We start from the raw sequence: 17,627 nt of genomic DNA, 5'->3' as shown, positions 1-17,627 counted from the left end.
TGATGATTATAATTATTTATTACAAATAAATGTATAGAGTTTCACATCTCTCAAAAATGGTTCCTGGGTTTTTACGGATGTGCAGGTTCTGAACGTGAAAGAAAGGGCTGTGTGCTTACGTAGCTTGTCCATGCAGAGCTTATGTCACTAAACACTTTAGAAAATAGAATGGTCTCCTTCTGAACAAATCTGTTTAGTGTTGGGATTAGTAAAAGTGTATGAAACGGGTTGGTAGAAGTTAGGAAGTGCTTTACTGATGAGATCTGCTAGAGTGTGAATCTAGAGGTGACTCAGCCATGTGTGTCAGGAGGAGGTGACCCGGTCAGTTACAATCTCTATTTGGCTGACAGCAAGCACCATAGGTGGCTTCCTGTCCAGCAGAGACCCTAGCCTGCTTCCAAGAACTGTTTGACTCCAAGAAATGAAAATGTCATTTCCGGCTCAAGATTGGGAAACATGGCAGCCACTTCCGGCTCCACACTGGGAAGCATGGCGGCCCCTCCCATGGGCAACATCATCCTAACGTGTTTGATGGTGGACGACTGGGTGAGGATGTAGGGCAGGTCCAGCCTCCAGGCAGACCTCATCCCGTGACGACAGACTCTATGAACGAAAACTTCCCAAAATGAAACTGGATGTGCGGTTGAATGTTGGCACCATCTGCCTGCGTGGAAACCTCGTCAAGTGACGCTCTTCACCGGGGGGCAGTCCCTGCCGCCCTTCCTGCTGCCTTCACTCAAACATTTCATAATGACGCGTCTGTCTCACTCTGGGCACCATGTCGATGAGGAGCCTGCAGAAACAGAGAGAACGGATCACCTCAGCACCAGGATTGCTTGGGAAAACTGAGCTCTGTGTGTGTGTGTGTGTGTGTGTGTGTGTGTGTGTGTGTGTGTGTGTGTGTGTGTGTGTGTACTTTCTCATGTTTGCAGATGCAGGTCTGTAGGTGGGAGGGGGGACACACATGTAAGTATGTGACCCTGTGGAAACCAGATAACTGTACCCCTCTTTCCTTGGGGGGAGTTATCCACCTTGATTTTCTGTGACAGGGTCTCTCGGTTACACCAGGAACTCACCAAATAGGCTAGGCAGGCTGGCCATACCAAATTACGTACCAAAACTGGCTGGCCAGCATGCCCCAGGGGCTTCCTGTCTCTGCCTCTCCAGCCCTGGAATTACATGTGCGAGCTACTACACCTGGCTTTTTTTTCCTTTTTAATGTGGATTACAGGGATCAAACTCAAATAACTGTTCTTTCCCACCTAAGCTACCCCCAAGTCTTAGCTGTGACTTTTTCTGCCCACGAACCACACCCCTGTCCCTTCATGAAGCATACACCTCAATGGCTTCCTATATGTACGTGAAGCTGTGTGGTCATCCACACTGTCTCAATTCCAGAATATTCTTATCATCCCCCCATGCGCACTAATAGACACACCCATTTTTCTTCCACACCTTTTCCCAGACAACCAAAGGTCTACTTTGAGACATTATGAGTGTATCCTGGAAATTTCATAGAAAAATGCATATAGCATTTTGAATAAGAACATTATTCATTTGGCACATTAGAAACCCACCCACATCGTAAGGTATATTGACACTTCATTCATTTGGATGAATAATAGTCCACTGAATGGATATGCCATATCTATCCCTTTCTCAGCCAATGGTGAGGGGGCGTGGTTTTAGTCCTGTGTATATATGAACAGAGCTGCTGTGAGGATCCACACAGAACTTTTGACATTTCCGTCTGAAATCACTGGGCCAAACAGTAACTGCGTGCTTAACATTGAGCAGCTGCTAAGTCCTTTTCCAAATCAGCACCACTGTACGCATCCCCCGCAAACATATCCGAGGCTCACGGTTCTTGCCAACACTTGTAACTGTCTCTGAGTTTGAGGACAATACCCTAGTGGAAACCAGGAAGCACTAAACTTTTAAAAGCACAGCACCTTGACAGGAATGGTGCTCTCAAAGGACAAATCCAGCCTAAGGGCCATATCCAGGGACCGCCAGTGTGCTATTTCTTCGGTAAGTGAACACCATGCCAAGATAGCTTTGCCCTCACTCCAGGGTAGGCCTTTGCATGGAGTAGGGTCATTTCACATTGATTGATTGATTGATTGATTGATTGATTGATTATATAACATACCACAGTACAACTATGGAGGTCAGTTCTCTCCTACCTTCAACCATATGGTTCCTGAGGATTAACCCCAGGTTACCAGGTTTGGCCGAAAGCACCATTACCCACTGAGCCATCTCACAGGCCCCAGGAGTGGTTCCTTTTGTAAATGTCTAGTGTTGCCTCAGCCTGGGCCTCCTCTGATTCCAAACAGTACACAAAGGCATCAGATGGCAAGAAGGATGCTCAGATGACACTCAGCTGGACATCGCAAAGACATGCATTATAGCACTCTACAGATGAAGGCAGGAGGATCAGAGGTTCAAATTCAGCCTTGGCTACATAGTGAGTTTGAGGCCAGCCTGGGCTACCTGACATCCTGTCTTAGTAGAGCAGCAGCAGCAGCAGCAGCAGCAGCAGCAGCAGCAGCAGCAGGAGGAGGAGGAGGAGGAGGAGGAGGAGGAGGAGGAGGAGGAGGAGGAGGAGGAAGAAGAAGAAGAAGAAGAAGAAGAAGAAGAAGAAGAAGAAGAAGAAGAAGAAGAAGAAGAAGAAGAAGAAGAAAAAGAAAAGGAGGAGGAGGAGGAGGAGGAGGAGGAGGAGAACTTTGAGCCCACAGTACAGAGGAAAAAAGGGAACTAATTACTGGATAAAAAGAAGGAAGAAGTAAGTGAGTGTCTGGAGTGTAAAAGCCTTAGGTCTCCTCCCAGAAACCCAGCTTCACTTCTAGAAGGACATCCCACAAGGAAGGCTTTGCCCTAGGCACAGCCTTTTCCTATCTCTCAGAAAAGGTCAGTGCTATGCAACGTGTCCTCTGAGCACAACAACCGACACCTTGGCCAAGGTGGCTCCATGACCCATAGGCGTCCCTCCAGGCTGGTCTGCTGGCGTTCCCTCTGAGAAGGATGGGGTAGGGATGGACCATCAGACTCTCCTGAGATACCAGCCACACACTACCCCACCCCACACTCCAACCAGCTGCAGCTAACTATGCCCCAGCAGGTCCTGTGGCCTCAGGAGCTGCTAGAGTACATAGAGTGTGGGAGACTAACCACCAACTGTCCCGTAGATACAGCCATGAGGAAGCTGTCATCTACAGCAGGGTAAGGCATTTTGATGAGGAGGCCATGCGTGGTGTGTGGGTCACCCCCTGAGCCAGTTAGTTGGTCGGATGTTTTGTTTTGTCAACTTGACACAAACTGGGGTCGTCTGAGAAGAGGTCTTCGGATTAGCCTGTAGGTAAGTGTGGGGGGGGGGGGTCGTTTCTAGATTCATGATTGATGTGGGATGGCCCAGCCCACTGTAGGCATGCTATCCATCCTCAGAAGGTGGTTTGGGGATGTATAAGACAGCAGGATAAGCAGGCCATGAGGAGCAAGCCAGTAAGCAGCACCCTCCATGGCCTCTGCTTCAGTCCCTGCCTCCAGGTTCCTGCTTTGAGTTCCTGCCCTGGTCACCTTCATTGATGGACAGTGACAGAGATGTGCGAGATTCAATAAACCTTTTGGTCCTGTTGTCTATTACAACAACCAAAAGCCAACCACACCCCTGTACATAGCCCTCCATCCACCCTCTGTAAATAAGCCCAATACCGTGCACCACGCAGGACAGGGGTGGGCTCGTTACTATGTTCTTTAGTGCCCTACTGGGGTAAAGACATGTTTGCTCACATTTCCCCAAGAAACACAAACGTCGTACTCATGTTCCTGGGACATAAAGGAGTAAGATGTGAAACCCTGCTTTCATTTCTCGACTGGAAACAGGGTGAGAAGAAATGGGGTTTTCAGACCGTCCCTGCACCCTTGGTGATCCAAGACTAAGAAAAAGAGTCATACTTGACCCCGTAGGCAAAGATGGTGAGACCGATCAGGACACCGATGCTGCCGTCCAGGTACCAGACTGCTGCGTTGTGTTTGAACACTTCCGCACTTAGAAGGATAGAGAAGCCCATCACTCCCCCAACAAGGGAGTTGAACCCTGCAAAACAAGAAGAGGAATGGCACAGTGATCTGAGGCAGGCATTTCATTGTCTGTACTGTGAGGTCTACAGACCACAGACAAGTACACTCGGCCTTCATTCTGTGGAAGGAATGTGTGCATGCACACATGCACACGCACACGCACACACACACACACACACAGAGAGAGAGAGAGAGAGAGAGATAGAGAGAGAGAGAGAGAGAGAGAGAGAGTTATTGATCTGTTCATTGAGTTAACCCTCAATCTAAATACCATTCAAACACCTGGCTCAGGAGGAATTTGAGTTCAGTGTCCTTAGTGTAGGGAAACTCCCACCCACTACACCCAGAGAGCAACAAAAATGAAGGAAAACCAGAGCCCAAGGGAAAAACTAAATGGAATGGCCCAGCTGCCTTTGCTTCCTCTGCCTGTAGTCTTCCTGCTAGAGATGAGACAGAAGGCAGACCCCCATCTCCAGAGAAAGGCTGTGCACCTACTTACTCCTCAGACCGCAGGTTCTCTGAATGAATTGACTTAAAGATTTATTTCTATGGGCTAGGGACATAGCTCAGATGGTCCTCATTCCCAGTATTGATGCTAAACCAGACTTGGCGGCATGGGTCTGTGAGTCTGTGGTCTTGGCATTTCTATAGCAAGAGGGAACGTGGAAACAGATAATCCCTTGAGCCTCTACCACACCTGTCTCCTCATCCTCACAGTGTTTCTCTCCACAGCTCTATTCTCTCTAGCATAGATTTCTGTTACTTTTATTTTACCATCTCTCTTCTACGAGAAACCTAAGCTGGGGAAAGAAGCATTGTTCCTTTCCTTGCTGTCTCCCACGTCCACGAACAGTGTGCTAATATCCTTGGAGTAACTAATCAATTATCGCAGAAGGTGGAGGAGGGATGGGGGCGTGAGGTGTGACCTTAGCTGGTCCTAGAGAGGTGGCCCCTCCTTGCTGCCGGGCTCTGAAAAGGTGAGGAGCAGAAGTTCCACATTTAGCCACTAGATGTCCACATAGTTCCACTGAGCCAGCCCTCAACCGGTCAGCACCACGGACAGCCCTGTGCTGCCGCCAACTCACTGCCTTAGCCTAACCCTTACTGGAGGTGACCTTGGCTTCCCTTGCCTTTCCTGGCTCCTGATGTCTTCTCTTTGACAAACGCAGGGACTAGAGACTATTTCCAGTCTTCCCTGCCACTTCCCTCAGTGCGGTGTGTGTGTGTGTGTGTGTGTGTGTGTGTGTGTGTGTGTGTGTGTGTGTGTACGCACGTGTGTGCATGTGTGCTCATGTCAGACAGACAGATAGACACAAAAAGAGACAGATGGGTGGAGAAACAGAGAGACAAAGAGAAACAGAAAGGCAGAGTCAGACAGACAGACAGGCAGGCAGGCAGGCAAGAGAAAAGGTCGCCCTCAGCCGTCATTTGTATATCACATTCTACCTTGTTTTCCAAGTCCAGGTCACTGAACCTGAGTTTGGCTGGCCTGAAGCTCATCCACCTCTGCCTATACTGGCATCACAGGGTTGTATCACTGCTATGTCAAGGTTTTCTCCAGTTGGATTCTCCAGGTGAATGAAATTCGGGTCCCGAAGGGGCTGGAACCCCACTACACACACATCAGTCTCCAACAGTCACTTACAGATGCAGGCTTGTGCCCTCCCTTCTAACCTGGGGCTGTTCTGAGGGGGGAAAGCCCTGCAGTTGGCTTGATAGCACAGAATGGCTGAAGCTGTGTTGACTGGAGAGGCCACCGGCCTGACTGTAAGGACTATATTGAAATCTGTGTAATTAATGTAATTAAATCCATGTAGACCATTCTGATAAGGGTTCTCATAGAGGTTCTGGGTGTTTTTAAGTTGTATGGGAATGAGAGCCATCCAGTGAGGGTTCCCTGGCTCCTGCAGCCTGTCAGCCTCTACTTGAAACTCGAAACACCAGGGCCACCTCTCACATACTTCTGCCTTACTTTCTAGTCACTCGTTCCTCAGGGCTACTTCACTTTATCCTTATACCCCAGGCTGTTCTCACACTCTTGTACCCCAGGCTGTCCTCACACTCTTGTACCCCAGGCTGTCCTCACACCCTTGTACCCCAGGCTGTCCTCACACTCTTGTACCCCAGGCTGTCCTCACACTCTTGTACCCCAGGCTGTCCTCACACTCTTGTACCCCAGGCTGTCCTCATACTCTTGTACCCCAGGCTGTCCTCATACCCTTGTACCCCAGGCTGTCCTCACACTCTTGTACCCCAGGCTGTCCTTGTACTCTTGTACCCCAGGCTGTCCTTCTACTCTTGTACCCCAGGCTGTCCTCATACTCTTGTACCCCAGGCTGTCCTCATACTCTTGTAGCCCAGGCTGTCCTTGTACTCACCCAGGATGACTTTGAACTCATCCTCTGTACTCCTTCAGAGTACTGGGATTCTAGATGAGCGCTACCATGCCCAATTTTCTAAGTACCCAGATCTTCACTCACTTAGGCAAGCATTCTCCCAACAGAGCCACACTTCTGACTCCATCCTGAGGACACACTTGCATAGTCACTGAATATCTAGAGAAATAAACCAACTGGGCCAAGACCAGCTGAGCATCATGAAGATGCCTGGCATCTTTCCATGACCCCACCTCCACCAGCTGCTGCCCTTCTTCCCTGAAGACCTGCTTCTTTGCTGTTAAGACACCTAACCTACACACACACACACACACACACACACACACACACACACACACACACACACACACACACACATCAACCCTACAGGTAAGGGGCTGTTGAGCCTATAGTATAAGAGGTCTCTAGAACGTTGCTTCCTGTCTCTTTTGGGAACAAAGATTCTTGGCTCTGCCTCAGCCAGAGGAACAGCCTGCAGGGCATGCATCAAAATGAAGCAAGACAGAAATGAAGGGAAACTTTGGGTGGGATGAGAAGAGAAGAAACCCCTCTCCCCAGGCATCTGGTTAAAGCTTCCTAATGGTGCAACCCTTCCTCATGCTGTGGACCCCCAACCATAAAATTATTTTTGCTGCTACTTCATCACTGTGATTTAATTACTGTTATGAACCATAACATAAATATCTCATATGCAGGATAACGAATATGTGACCCATGTCGGGTCGTGGCCCACAGGTTAAGGACCACTGGGCTAAAGCCTTTCACCAGCAGAGAAGCAAGAATCCCAGTATAATTAACAAGTTCTCTCCCTTCCTAACTATGCCTGGAATTTTCTAGGTCTCTCACCAGACATCCCATTATCAGGGAAAGGACACATGCAACACACTGAGATACTCAGCACAGTAATGGGGGTGCCAGAGGTCCAGTGAAGCCTAAACCCAGATCTGAGTATCGAACAGCTCTGAGGTTAAGGGGAACCACTCCTACCAGCACAAAGCACATCAGTCCAGGGAGATGAGGTCATGCCTTGTGGTGGTCCTTGTCAACTTGACACAGTATAGCATCAGTGGGCAAGGGGGTCTCAATGAGGGATGGTCTGGATCAGGTTGCCCTGTGGGATTGTGGAGAATTGTTCCTATTGACTTAGCTCTTGTGGGAAGAATGCCTGAAAGGGAATGGCACCACTCCCTGGATTGGGCACGGAGCTGCAGAGGGTAGAGAAAGCTAGCTCATCTCTAACGAGCATGCGTGCATTCATTCTCTCTGCCCTTGGCTATACATGTGTAGTGGTCTTGGCTTCCTTGACCGGAGCATAAGCCAAATGAACTCTTTCTCCCCCTAAGTTGGCTTTTATCTGGACATTTTATCACAAACATCGTCTTCACGATCATGGGCGGGTCTGGGGGACTGTGGACTCCACAGTCAGGCTTCAGGCTTCCTCACAGCGGAGGTGGGGAGAGCAGAAGGCATACAGACACCAGATCTCTGCAAGCCAGTAGAGCTTGGGAGACTGACGGGCCCATCTTGGCAATGAATGACTGTGGAACTTCGTGTACTGCCCTTACCCCAGGAGCCCAGCATACAGTTTTGACTACACTGGGGCACCTGCCCCCGGCACCGGGTGGTGAAACCTGGATGAGGGAGGCACAGAACCCGTATCTTAGAGACAGCAAGGTCCCACCAGGCTCTGTGTTCGTCTGATTTAAGAACCTGGGCCACAGCCATGTCCCCCAGAGACTCAGTCTCAACCTCCAATCCATTTTGTCTGGTATTTTATTTGGCTCTTGAGGCAGGGTCTCATGTAGCCTGCACCCACCTGGAACTTAACTATGAAACCAAGGACAACCTTGAACCCCCTCCTGCCTCACCTCCGTAGTGCTGGGATGTCAAGTGTGCACCACTACACCCGCATGATGCCCTACTGAGCCTCAACGCCCAAGACTTGTACATACTAGACAAGCACTATACACTGGGTTATGCTCCCAGCTCTGTCTCTTTCCTTAATAAAATACAAGAACAAACCTGTAATCCCAACGCACAGGTATCTAAGACAGGAGAAGAGAAAGTGCAGGGTTAGCCTGAGCTACATGCAAGACTTTGGGTCTCAGGAAACCAAAAGGAACCCGGACATTTCTGCTCTGTTTTATTTCGCTTAACTCAGGGTGGTGGACACCAGCTCCGAGTATCATGAAGTAAGCAGTTTGGGGAATAGGAGTGGGGACAGGTGGATCCCCTCGCTGTTGAGTTCATCTGCAAGACTTCAGCATCTAACAGCATCCAGGCGGGGCCTTTCCTGTCTCCGAGCTCAGCTCAAACAATGTATGCCTGAACCACTCACCATCCGTGATGAGAGCTCTGCTTGTCAGGACCTTCCCCAGCATGAACTTCAACACAGCCAGGACGCTGCAAAGGATCCCACTTAAAATGGAGACGCTGAACAGGAAATCGTCCTAGAAGAGAACAGTCCAGATTTTGACACGTTATCTCTTGCTAGAACAAGCACCTCGAGACCCTGAGTCGTAACCAACAGCTTTGGGCACGGTGCACATAACCAGTCAGGCAAGCTGCCACCAGGTGGCAGTATAGTGCAAGCGTTAGCCTCTGTTACTGGAGTTAAGAAAAGATTATTAAAAGCAGCCAGAGTAATATTTACAAAGCCATTATGTTTTCCCTCCCTTCTTACTATTCCACTAAAACACACAGCAATCATTGATTGTCAACAGGGTTGGTCATAGTGCCAAGAACGATGTCTAGGTAGGATTCTACAGATAATTCACAAAGCAGCCAATTGAGAATTGTAGGGCCACATCGCTGCCCAAGAATCCTTTCCCACAGAACCAACTGGATTAGCCACAGGATCATTTATAGCCAGAGATACTTAAAATCCTGTGGGCTTTTTTTTTTCATTCACACAATTGAGATTTCAAAGATAGTCTTCAAGGTGAGAAAAAATGGTGCCTAAAAATAGTTCACTGTTGACGTGATTTTAACACTGCCTGTAGGTGATGCATTAACGTTTGCAAGCAAATGGGTGAGTCACTTGTGCAAAGCTGGTGTCTTCATTGCTATCTCCTGACATCAGGCCCCTTGAGATCTCTTTTGTGCTCCCACGCGCTGCTCCCCTGAGACACAGCCTCCAGGTTCTCCCGAATTAAAATGCACTTGCCAGCAGAAATCCAACGCGGTAGCAGATATCCGCAGAGAAATAAGATCTTCTCAAAGCATTTTATTAATAAATTTGCTATCCCAGTGACAGACGCAGGGACAAAGGAGACAGCTTGGTTTTCCAGACCTACGACTGAACTAAACCGTTTAGAAAATCACCTCTCTGGACTGGGGGTTTCTGTACAATGTTAGAGCATTGCTTCCACACCCACTAATGGCAGGGGTGGCTCTGAGAGCGTGTGCTCACAAATTCCCATCCACTCTTTTATGCAGAAGGGTCAATGAGACCCAGGCCGCCAGCTCTCCTTGAACCTGAGCTGAACCTGGAGCCTCAAAACTGGCAGATAAAACATAGGAAAAGGGAAACTGAGGCCGCTGACATTGTTCAAGGTGATGCTGCTTGCTGCTAGGCCTGCTGATGTGAGCTCAATCCTGGGAACCGACTACCACAAGCTGTCCTTGGCCATTCCACCCACACTGCAGTGAGTGTACATGCATACTAGAGTGCACGCACACACACACACACACACACACACACACACAAATTAAAATGTAATGAAAAATTAAATAGGGAAATGGTAACATCACAGGGTTTAAACCCACCAAACACCACCCGTCCAAGTCATCAAAGTTAACGTCGCCACCGTCAGCTGTGCTGATACCATTCATCCTGTGAGGGGATGGGACTATGTCTCTATTGTGACTCACCCCCCAAATAATCCATGGCCCCCATTTAATGGGAGGACTATAAAACAAGCCCAGACTAAACTACAGCTTACAAGACACCTGACCTTCATTCTGCGTGTGTGTCAAGGTCTCTAGAGGCACGCACGAGTGTATCTGGAACCTGTCACCACTTGAACACTCGGGAGGTGAGATACTTAAATTCAGTATGGCACTCAGAGTTGGGAGTAGGTTCAGGAACAGAGAGCATCAGTGAGAAACACGGGCGATCAAAATTGAGTCCATTTGCTTTGTCTATAGTGTCATGACACCATCATGGGGATGCACACAGTGGGACTGTGAGATAGTATGGGGGAACTTGGTGCAGAAACTGTCACCCTCTGCACATAGTCAGACTCTCCGTGACTCTCAAGCATGGTAGGGGGCTGGGGAGGTGGCTCAGCTGGTGAGGTGTTAACCTCTCAAGTGTGAGGGCCTGAGCTTAATCTTCGGACCCAACATAAAAAAGGCTGGATGTGCTGTAGTCCAGTGCTGGGAGGTGGAGGCTGACCCACCAACCCGCCTCTCTCCAGGGATCTCCTGGGGCTCCCTGGCCAGCCAGACCACACTAACCAAAGACCCAGACCAATGAAAGATGGCTCCTGAGAAGTGAAATCTCTGGTCTACACACACACACACACACACAGAGAGAGAGAGAGAGAGAGAGAGAGAGAGAGAGAGAGAGAGAGAGAGAGAGAGAGAGAATATCATGCATGTACAGCTGCACTCATATGAACGCATATAAACCCACATAAGAATATACCAAAATCACATACACTGACCTAAAACATTTTCAACTTTGTAAATGTTTTCAAGCAATCAACTATACAGAATTGTCAGCTCTCGATGGTTGCCCACACCAGGACACAGAGAAGTCAGCCATTGGTGAACCAAGAAGCTGATCCTCACAAGACACCAAAGATTTTGGTCCCTTTTCTTGCCTTTCTGACTCCAGAAGAATGAAGCTCCATTGTTGCTAAGCACGCTAAGATGTTTGTTCAAAAGCTTGACTCCTTAGTAAGGGTCCACCCGGCACTCTCAGGAGCTTTGAGCTCCTGCATGGGATTGGGCTCATCAACGTTGTCAGGGAGAGAGGAGTCTAATCATGGGAGATTCTCATGAACACACCTAGAGTCTAACATAATCTAAACAATCCTTAACAGTTATGCAAGGCAGCTTGTGTCCAATATGATTCTATGTACCGTCACGGTGACAATCAATATGAGCCACCACATACAGGAGTAGTGACCCTCTTAGCAAGAGATCTCAGAAAAACCCCTTGTGTGAAGACAGAGCAAGAAGCCATCTATTTTCTGGTCGTGACTTTGGCCTTCCCCACCTACAGAACTATAAAAAAACAAGAATTGTTTGTAGATTGGGAGCCTAGTCCATGGAATTCTGTGGGTACGGCTCAGATGGTCGAAGACAGTGTCTGTCCCCTTCAGCCGTTCATTGTGTTGGTTTCGGTTTGGTTCATTCCATGTATATAGGTATTTTCTCTGCATGTGGATCTATGTACCATGTGTATGCTGAGTCCTTCCCCCAGAACTGGAGTTGTAAGTCACTATATGGGTACTAGGGGACTGAATGCAGGTCCTGTGGAATTTCTCCAGCCTCTCTGCTGATTCATTTTTATTGTCAACGTGATGCAACCTGGAGTTGCAAGGAAGAGAGACACTGCAACTGAGAAACTGCCCGGATGAGACATGTGTGTGTCCATCTGTCTGTCTGTAGATGGAGGAGGAGAGAGAGAAAGGAGGAGAGGGGAGGAGGGAGGGGGAGGAGGGAGGGAGGAGGGAGGGAGGGAGGGAGAAAGGGGCCTTCTTCCATGGTTCCTGCTTTGAGTTCCTCCCTTAATTTCGCTCAAGCATGGATGTGACGTGGCCCAGAAGTGTGAGCTGGAGACCCTCTCCTCCCCTAAGTTGCTTTTGGTCACAGTGTTTTATCTCAGTGACAGAAATTAAGCTAGGACAGTGCCCGACCCTCGCTGAAGGACATCTTAGAAACCTCATCAGCTCTCAAATGCCTCTTGCCTTCCAAATCGCATATTCCAGGAGCTGTTGATGAGTGCGTGTGAGTGGCGTGTCTCTGTGAAGAGCTAATACTTGACAGACTCTAATTTTCCAACTTCATTGGTCCCAAAGCACGAAAAACAACACTTTCCTTGGGTGGATAAACATCTGGTAGAGGAATCCAAGAACCTGGCAAGTCCAGTGCTCTACAGTTTTGGCTGGGTAGGGGCTCGGTCTGCAATGTCTCCACCTTGCAAGCCCAAGGCCCTGATTTGCATCCCCAGAACCCACATGAGAAAGCATTTCGATGTGTGCTTGGAATCCCAGTGCTGAAGAGATAGACACAGGGGGGTCCTGGGCTCTCACTGGCCAATCAGCCTAGCCTAACAGGTGAGTTGCAGGTTCAGCGAGAGACACAGTCTCAAAAAGAGGTAGCTGAGGGGGTTTGCGACCCCATAGGAAGAACAACAATTTCAACCAACCAGACCCCACAGAGCTCCCAGGGACTAAACCACCAACCAAAGAGTACACGTGGAGCTACCTGTGTCTCCAGCCACATGTGTAGCAGAGGATGGGCCTTGTTGGGCATCAGTGGGAGGAGAGGCTCTTGGTTCTGTGAAGGCTTGATGCCCCAGTGTAGGGGAATGCCAGGGTGGGGAGGTGGGTGAGTGGGGAAGCACCCTCATGGAGGCATGGGTTGGGAGGATGGGATGGGAGTTTCCTATGCTTGGGATCAAAGGCGTGCACCATCACTGCCCAACTGTTTCGGGGTTTTGCTGTCACTGTAAAGACAGGGACTGCAGCAGTCTAAGTGGAAATATCCTCACAGGGTCATGTGTCTGAACGCTCTGGTCCCTAGCTGGTGATTCTGTTTGGGAGGTTGTGGAATCTTTGCCATGGATCCTTACTGGAAGAAATGGATGACCAGAAGGAGGCATTTAGGTTTTATGGCCCTACTTTCTGTCTGCCCTCTGCTTCCTGGCTGCAGACACAGTGGGACAGGCTGGCCATCTCACACTCCTGCCACTGTGCCTTTGACATTGTGATGGTCTGTATCCCTTCAAACTGTGGGCCCAAATAAACAGCTCCCTTGAGCCATTTCTTATCAGGTGCTTTGTCACAACAAGAAAATAACCAATATAGGGTCTCACAGTGTAGCCCAGGCTGGCCCAGAAGTCATAATATAGCCCAGGCTAGATGGCAACTCACAATGTAGCCCAGGCTGGCCTGGAACTCACACCATAGCCCAGGCTGCCTGGAGTTCACAGTGTAGCCCAGGATGGCTAGGAACTCACAAGGATCTCTCAGCTTGAATTTAAAATGAGTGCGACTGCAAGCCCAGCTCCTCAAGCACCTAACTTCAATCCCCACCTCTAATGGGCTATTCTTATCGGTCGTTACATCACAGAGTAGCGCTGAACACATGCCCCTCCTCACACGCCGCCCCTCACTGGTTTTACCGGATAGCACTTCTTAGGAACAAGTGGACTTTTCCCTTTGAACCTGACTTACAGCAGTGAGTTCCTTGGGAGTGTAGTAGACAGGGATGGCTGCAGATCATGGCCAGGAAAATGGCCAAAAGAGAATTAACCAGACAGGACCTGTGACTTAGAACTCAGCAAGTCACAGGTCTAAGATATCATGATTGATAATGTCCTGCCTTCCGAATGTACCTGGTGACTAAGGTTTTCAAGCATTATTACTCTTTTATTTTATTTTATTTTATTTTATTTTTCTGAGACAGGGTTCATTAGCCCAGGCTAGCCACAAACTAGCCCTTGAACTCTAATCTTTTGGCTTCCATCTCTGGGGTTGTGTGTGCCAGGATTGTCAATAGGTGTCATCCTGTATGTTTTCTTATTGAGGTATAACAAATGCACACATAATACAAAGATTGCAGGGCTTGTAATTGGCGCTTGCTGCCACACCTGACCCTCTCTGCGCTCCATCCTGGGCCCCATGAGAGAAGGAGAGAACTGACTCCTGTAAGCTATCCTCTGATCTCCATACTCTCACGACCGCACATGCCCCACCCACACTAAATACATTAAGATATAATAAAACATTTTAATACAGATATTAGAGATTGAATCTAATGTGCCGGTAGTAAAACATAAATAAACCAACCAAAACACCCAGCAAAGTTCCCTCATGCCCTCCCTCAATCCCCCACAAGTGCTTTATGATTTATATTAATTTCTCCTGTCCTTGCATTTTATACAGTTGGCCACACAGTGCGCATGTTTCCATCAGAATTCTCTTGTCATGTTTATGAGGCTCATGCCTGTCGCTGTGAGCTTCAGCACTTTCTCCTGTGTGGCCCTGATACTTATTCTACTGGTCTCGGCTCTTCCCCAAAAAGGGTTGGGGTTTTTGTTTTGGATTTGCTTTTGCTTTTCTTGGAATTACAGCTATGCTACTTGTGCTTAAAGCACTTTTTCCCCATTTAGGTTCCGAGTGGAGAAATTGTTACTCCAAGGAGCTAACAAACAGGAGGGCAGCTGAGAGGGTCTATGTTGGGGTTCTCTAGAGGAAGGGTAATGATCACACGCACACACACATGAACATGCAAGCACACACACATACATGCACACACATACACACACATGTACACACATACACATGCACACACACATGAACACGCAAGCACACACATGCAAGCACACACACGCAAGCACACACAGACGGACACAGGCATGCACACCCACATGCGCACACACATGCACACACACATGAACACGCAAGCACACACGTGTACACACATACACATGCACACACACATGAACACATAAGCACACACGCCCAAGCACATACAGATGCACACACATGCACACCCACATGCACACACACACACACACACACACACACACACACACACACACACCGTTGATTAATCAGATTGGTAGTGGCCAGTCCAGTGGTGACCATCTGCACCTCTGTAAGCTGAGAGCCCAGTAGCTGCGCAGTCCATGAGGCTGAGTGTCTCAGCCATCCCTGTCTCGTGCTGAAAGAGCGTGGAGGCCCCCCTGAAGAGCTGCTGGTCTTCCAGTCTACAGTGGAAAGCTGAAGAAGGTGGGTCCCTGGCGGGAAGGAAGAGGATCAGGAGTCTGGTCGGGCAGATTCATTTGACAGCAACAGCGGAGGCCAGGAGTGAGACAGGGTCCCTTGTCTCAGTTAGCCCGTCCTAGAAATTCCCTCACAGACCCACCCAAAGGTCAATTCCAGATACAACCAATCTGGCAATCAAGATTTTTCCCTCGCAAGGTCTAACGATGTCCCCATGTTTAGAAGACCAGGAGCAAAGGTCAGAGAGAAAAGAGCAGAGGTGGAGGCTTGGCTGTGCCACGTCCGTTGGGAGCTACAATGGGCTCTTAGAAAGACAGCCCAGTCGCAGAGTGAGATCCTGGCCATTAGGATGTCTCCATGACTGTGCCCCTTCCAGCTTGCTGGCTAATACGGAACATCACCCTCTCTCACCACCCCACTCACCCAAGATCCCGCCCATCTCACCACCCCACTCACCCAAGATCCCGCCCATCAACACAGGGTAAGGACATCTGATTGCTTCTTCTCCATGACTCTGGTCCGTTCATATATTTCCATATGTTGTCAAACATGCCAACCTTTTGACATTGTAACACTACCTGTCATCTATAAAGTCCAAGCTGGAAAACCACACAACTGGTTTAAGAAAGAAAGAAAGAAAGAAAGGAAGGAAGGAAGGAAGGAAGGAAGGAAGGAAGGAAGGAAGGAAGGAAGAGGGGAGGGAGGGAAGGAAGGAAGGAGAGAGAGAGAAATGTTTTAAGCGGTGAAGAGTTTTATGCAGGGACATTCACCCCCTGTGGCACAGGCATCCCAAGCAGTCATCTGCTGGCAGCCGTGTCTAACACCGCACTGCTGAGTCTCTGCCGTCCCAGGCACCACTCCCGGTTTCCCCAGACCGCTGCATCTCTGAGCCTTTGTATCCATGCCGTTGCTCACAGGAAAACCTCGTGTCAAAACGAAATTATTTCAATAGCGTGAGTCAGTTGTCACCTCCTAGGCAGAGCTTATACTTTATAGGATGTGACAATAACAGTTGCAACGCTGGGACAGGGTGAACTATATAGCCAGTGACATCAGATGGAGGCCGGATCTGCCAAGCCAACCCATCCTTCCCCAGGTGACCCCTGCTGTCCTGTTCATAGGATATGAGGTAGTGAGAGAGGACTCGTGAGGCTCGCTTGCTTATGTCTGCAAAAAGGCGTCCTTCGCCTTCCTAATGAGGACAGATTTCAAACCGTTCTGACACCGCCTGTGTCAGAGTGCCACCAGGGCGACGCTCGTGCCGGCTGAATAATACATGAGGATCGATTTATGGCCCCAGGTGAAATTAAAACAGTCACTCTCATCTTCAGAACTTTTCGTCACTGCCCTCCCCCGCCCCCTCAGATGTGTGGAAATCTCACCAGGCACAAGCCTCATTTTCCCCCCAGTGATTAAATTATATTGACAAATCACCCTGTGCTCCCATCCGAAGGCTTGGGGATTTGTAAGTTAGCGTCAGACCATTCGGAAGTCAGGATGTGGAACACCGATGCCCGTATCTGTGGGTGAGGAATAGGGAACACTGGGGCTTACTAGTCGCTTAAAACAGACTGGGCCATGCCGGCCCCGACATTTTCTAGACAGGCTGATAGGTCCTGCTGAGTATAACGAGGACAGTTGGTGCCAGCTTCCTGGGGTCCATGGAACTGAGATGGACAGCAGGGTCACAGGAAGCCTCAGCGAGCCACAGGCTGGCCAGCAAAGGTGCTATGATTGCCCCAGGGTCCAGTAGGCCATTTGAGAGCCCGGGCTGACATTCCCTGGTGCTTCCTGGCTTCTGTTCAACGGGGCATCGGACACATTGCGGTTTTCTCCCATGAGAATGGGAATCTCTGGAACCAAAGACTCCAGTCCCAAATCGTTGCCATGGATGCAGAGGCCAGCCACCAGGCTGAGTTCATGCCTTCCTTCCCTGGTGACTCCCTGCCCACACCCTCCTCCCCTGAAGATCGATTAAAGGAAGAGGCTCCTCTGGGTTCCTAAAACAGCATGACACCACATACCCCGAGACGGCTAATCTGGATTACAACTCCATGGGATTTAGAATCACCTGGGAGACACACCTCTGGATGTGGTTATGAGGGAGCAGCTTCTAGAGCGAGTTAACAAAGATAACCAATTATACTGGCATACAATTAATATATTTTAAAGTTTGCTCTAA

At 49.1% G+C, this 17,627-nt stretch overlaps 1 protein-coding gene across 1 annotated transcript in view; it reads right to left on the bottom strand.

Moving 5' to 3' along the window:
- The window catches only part of Tmem163 (transmembrane protein 163), a 174,465-nt gene continuing 156,838 nt past the window's right edge, over nt 1-17,627 (bottom strand). Inside the window, exons 6-8 of the mRNA XM_032915059.1 lie at nt 8,818-8,929; nt 3,958-4,099; nt 1-793 (exon numbers count right to left, since the gene is read on the bottom strand). Coding sequence (XP_032770950.1) covers nt 733-793; nt 3,958-4,099; nt 8,818-8,929 — 315 coding nt within the window. The 3' untranslated portion in view covers nt 1-732. The remainder of the gene's footprint in view (nt 794-3,957; nt 4,100-8,817; nt 8,930-17,627) is intronic.

This window comes from Rattus rattus, chromosome 10, assembly GCF_011064425.1.
Source record: "Rattus rattus isolate New Zealand chromosome 10, Rrattus_CSIRO_v1, whole genome shotgun sequence".
Lineage (NCBI taxonomy): Eukaryota > Metazoa > Chordata > Mammalia > Rodentia > Muridae > Rattus > Rattus rattus.
Note: the sequence above shows the minus strand (reverse complement) of the source record. Positions and strands in the feature narration are given on the sequence as shown.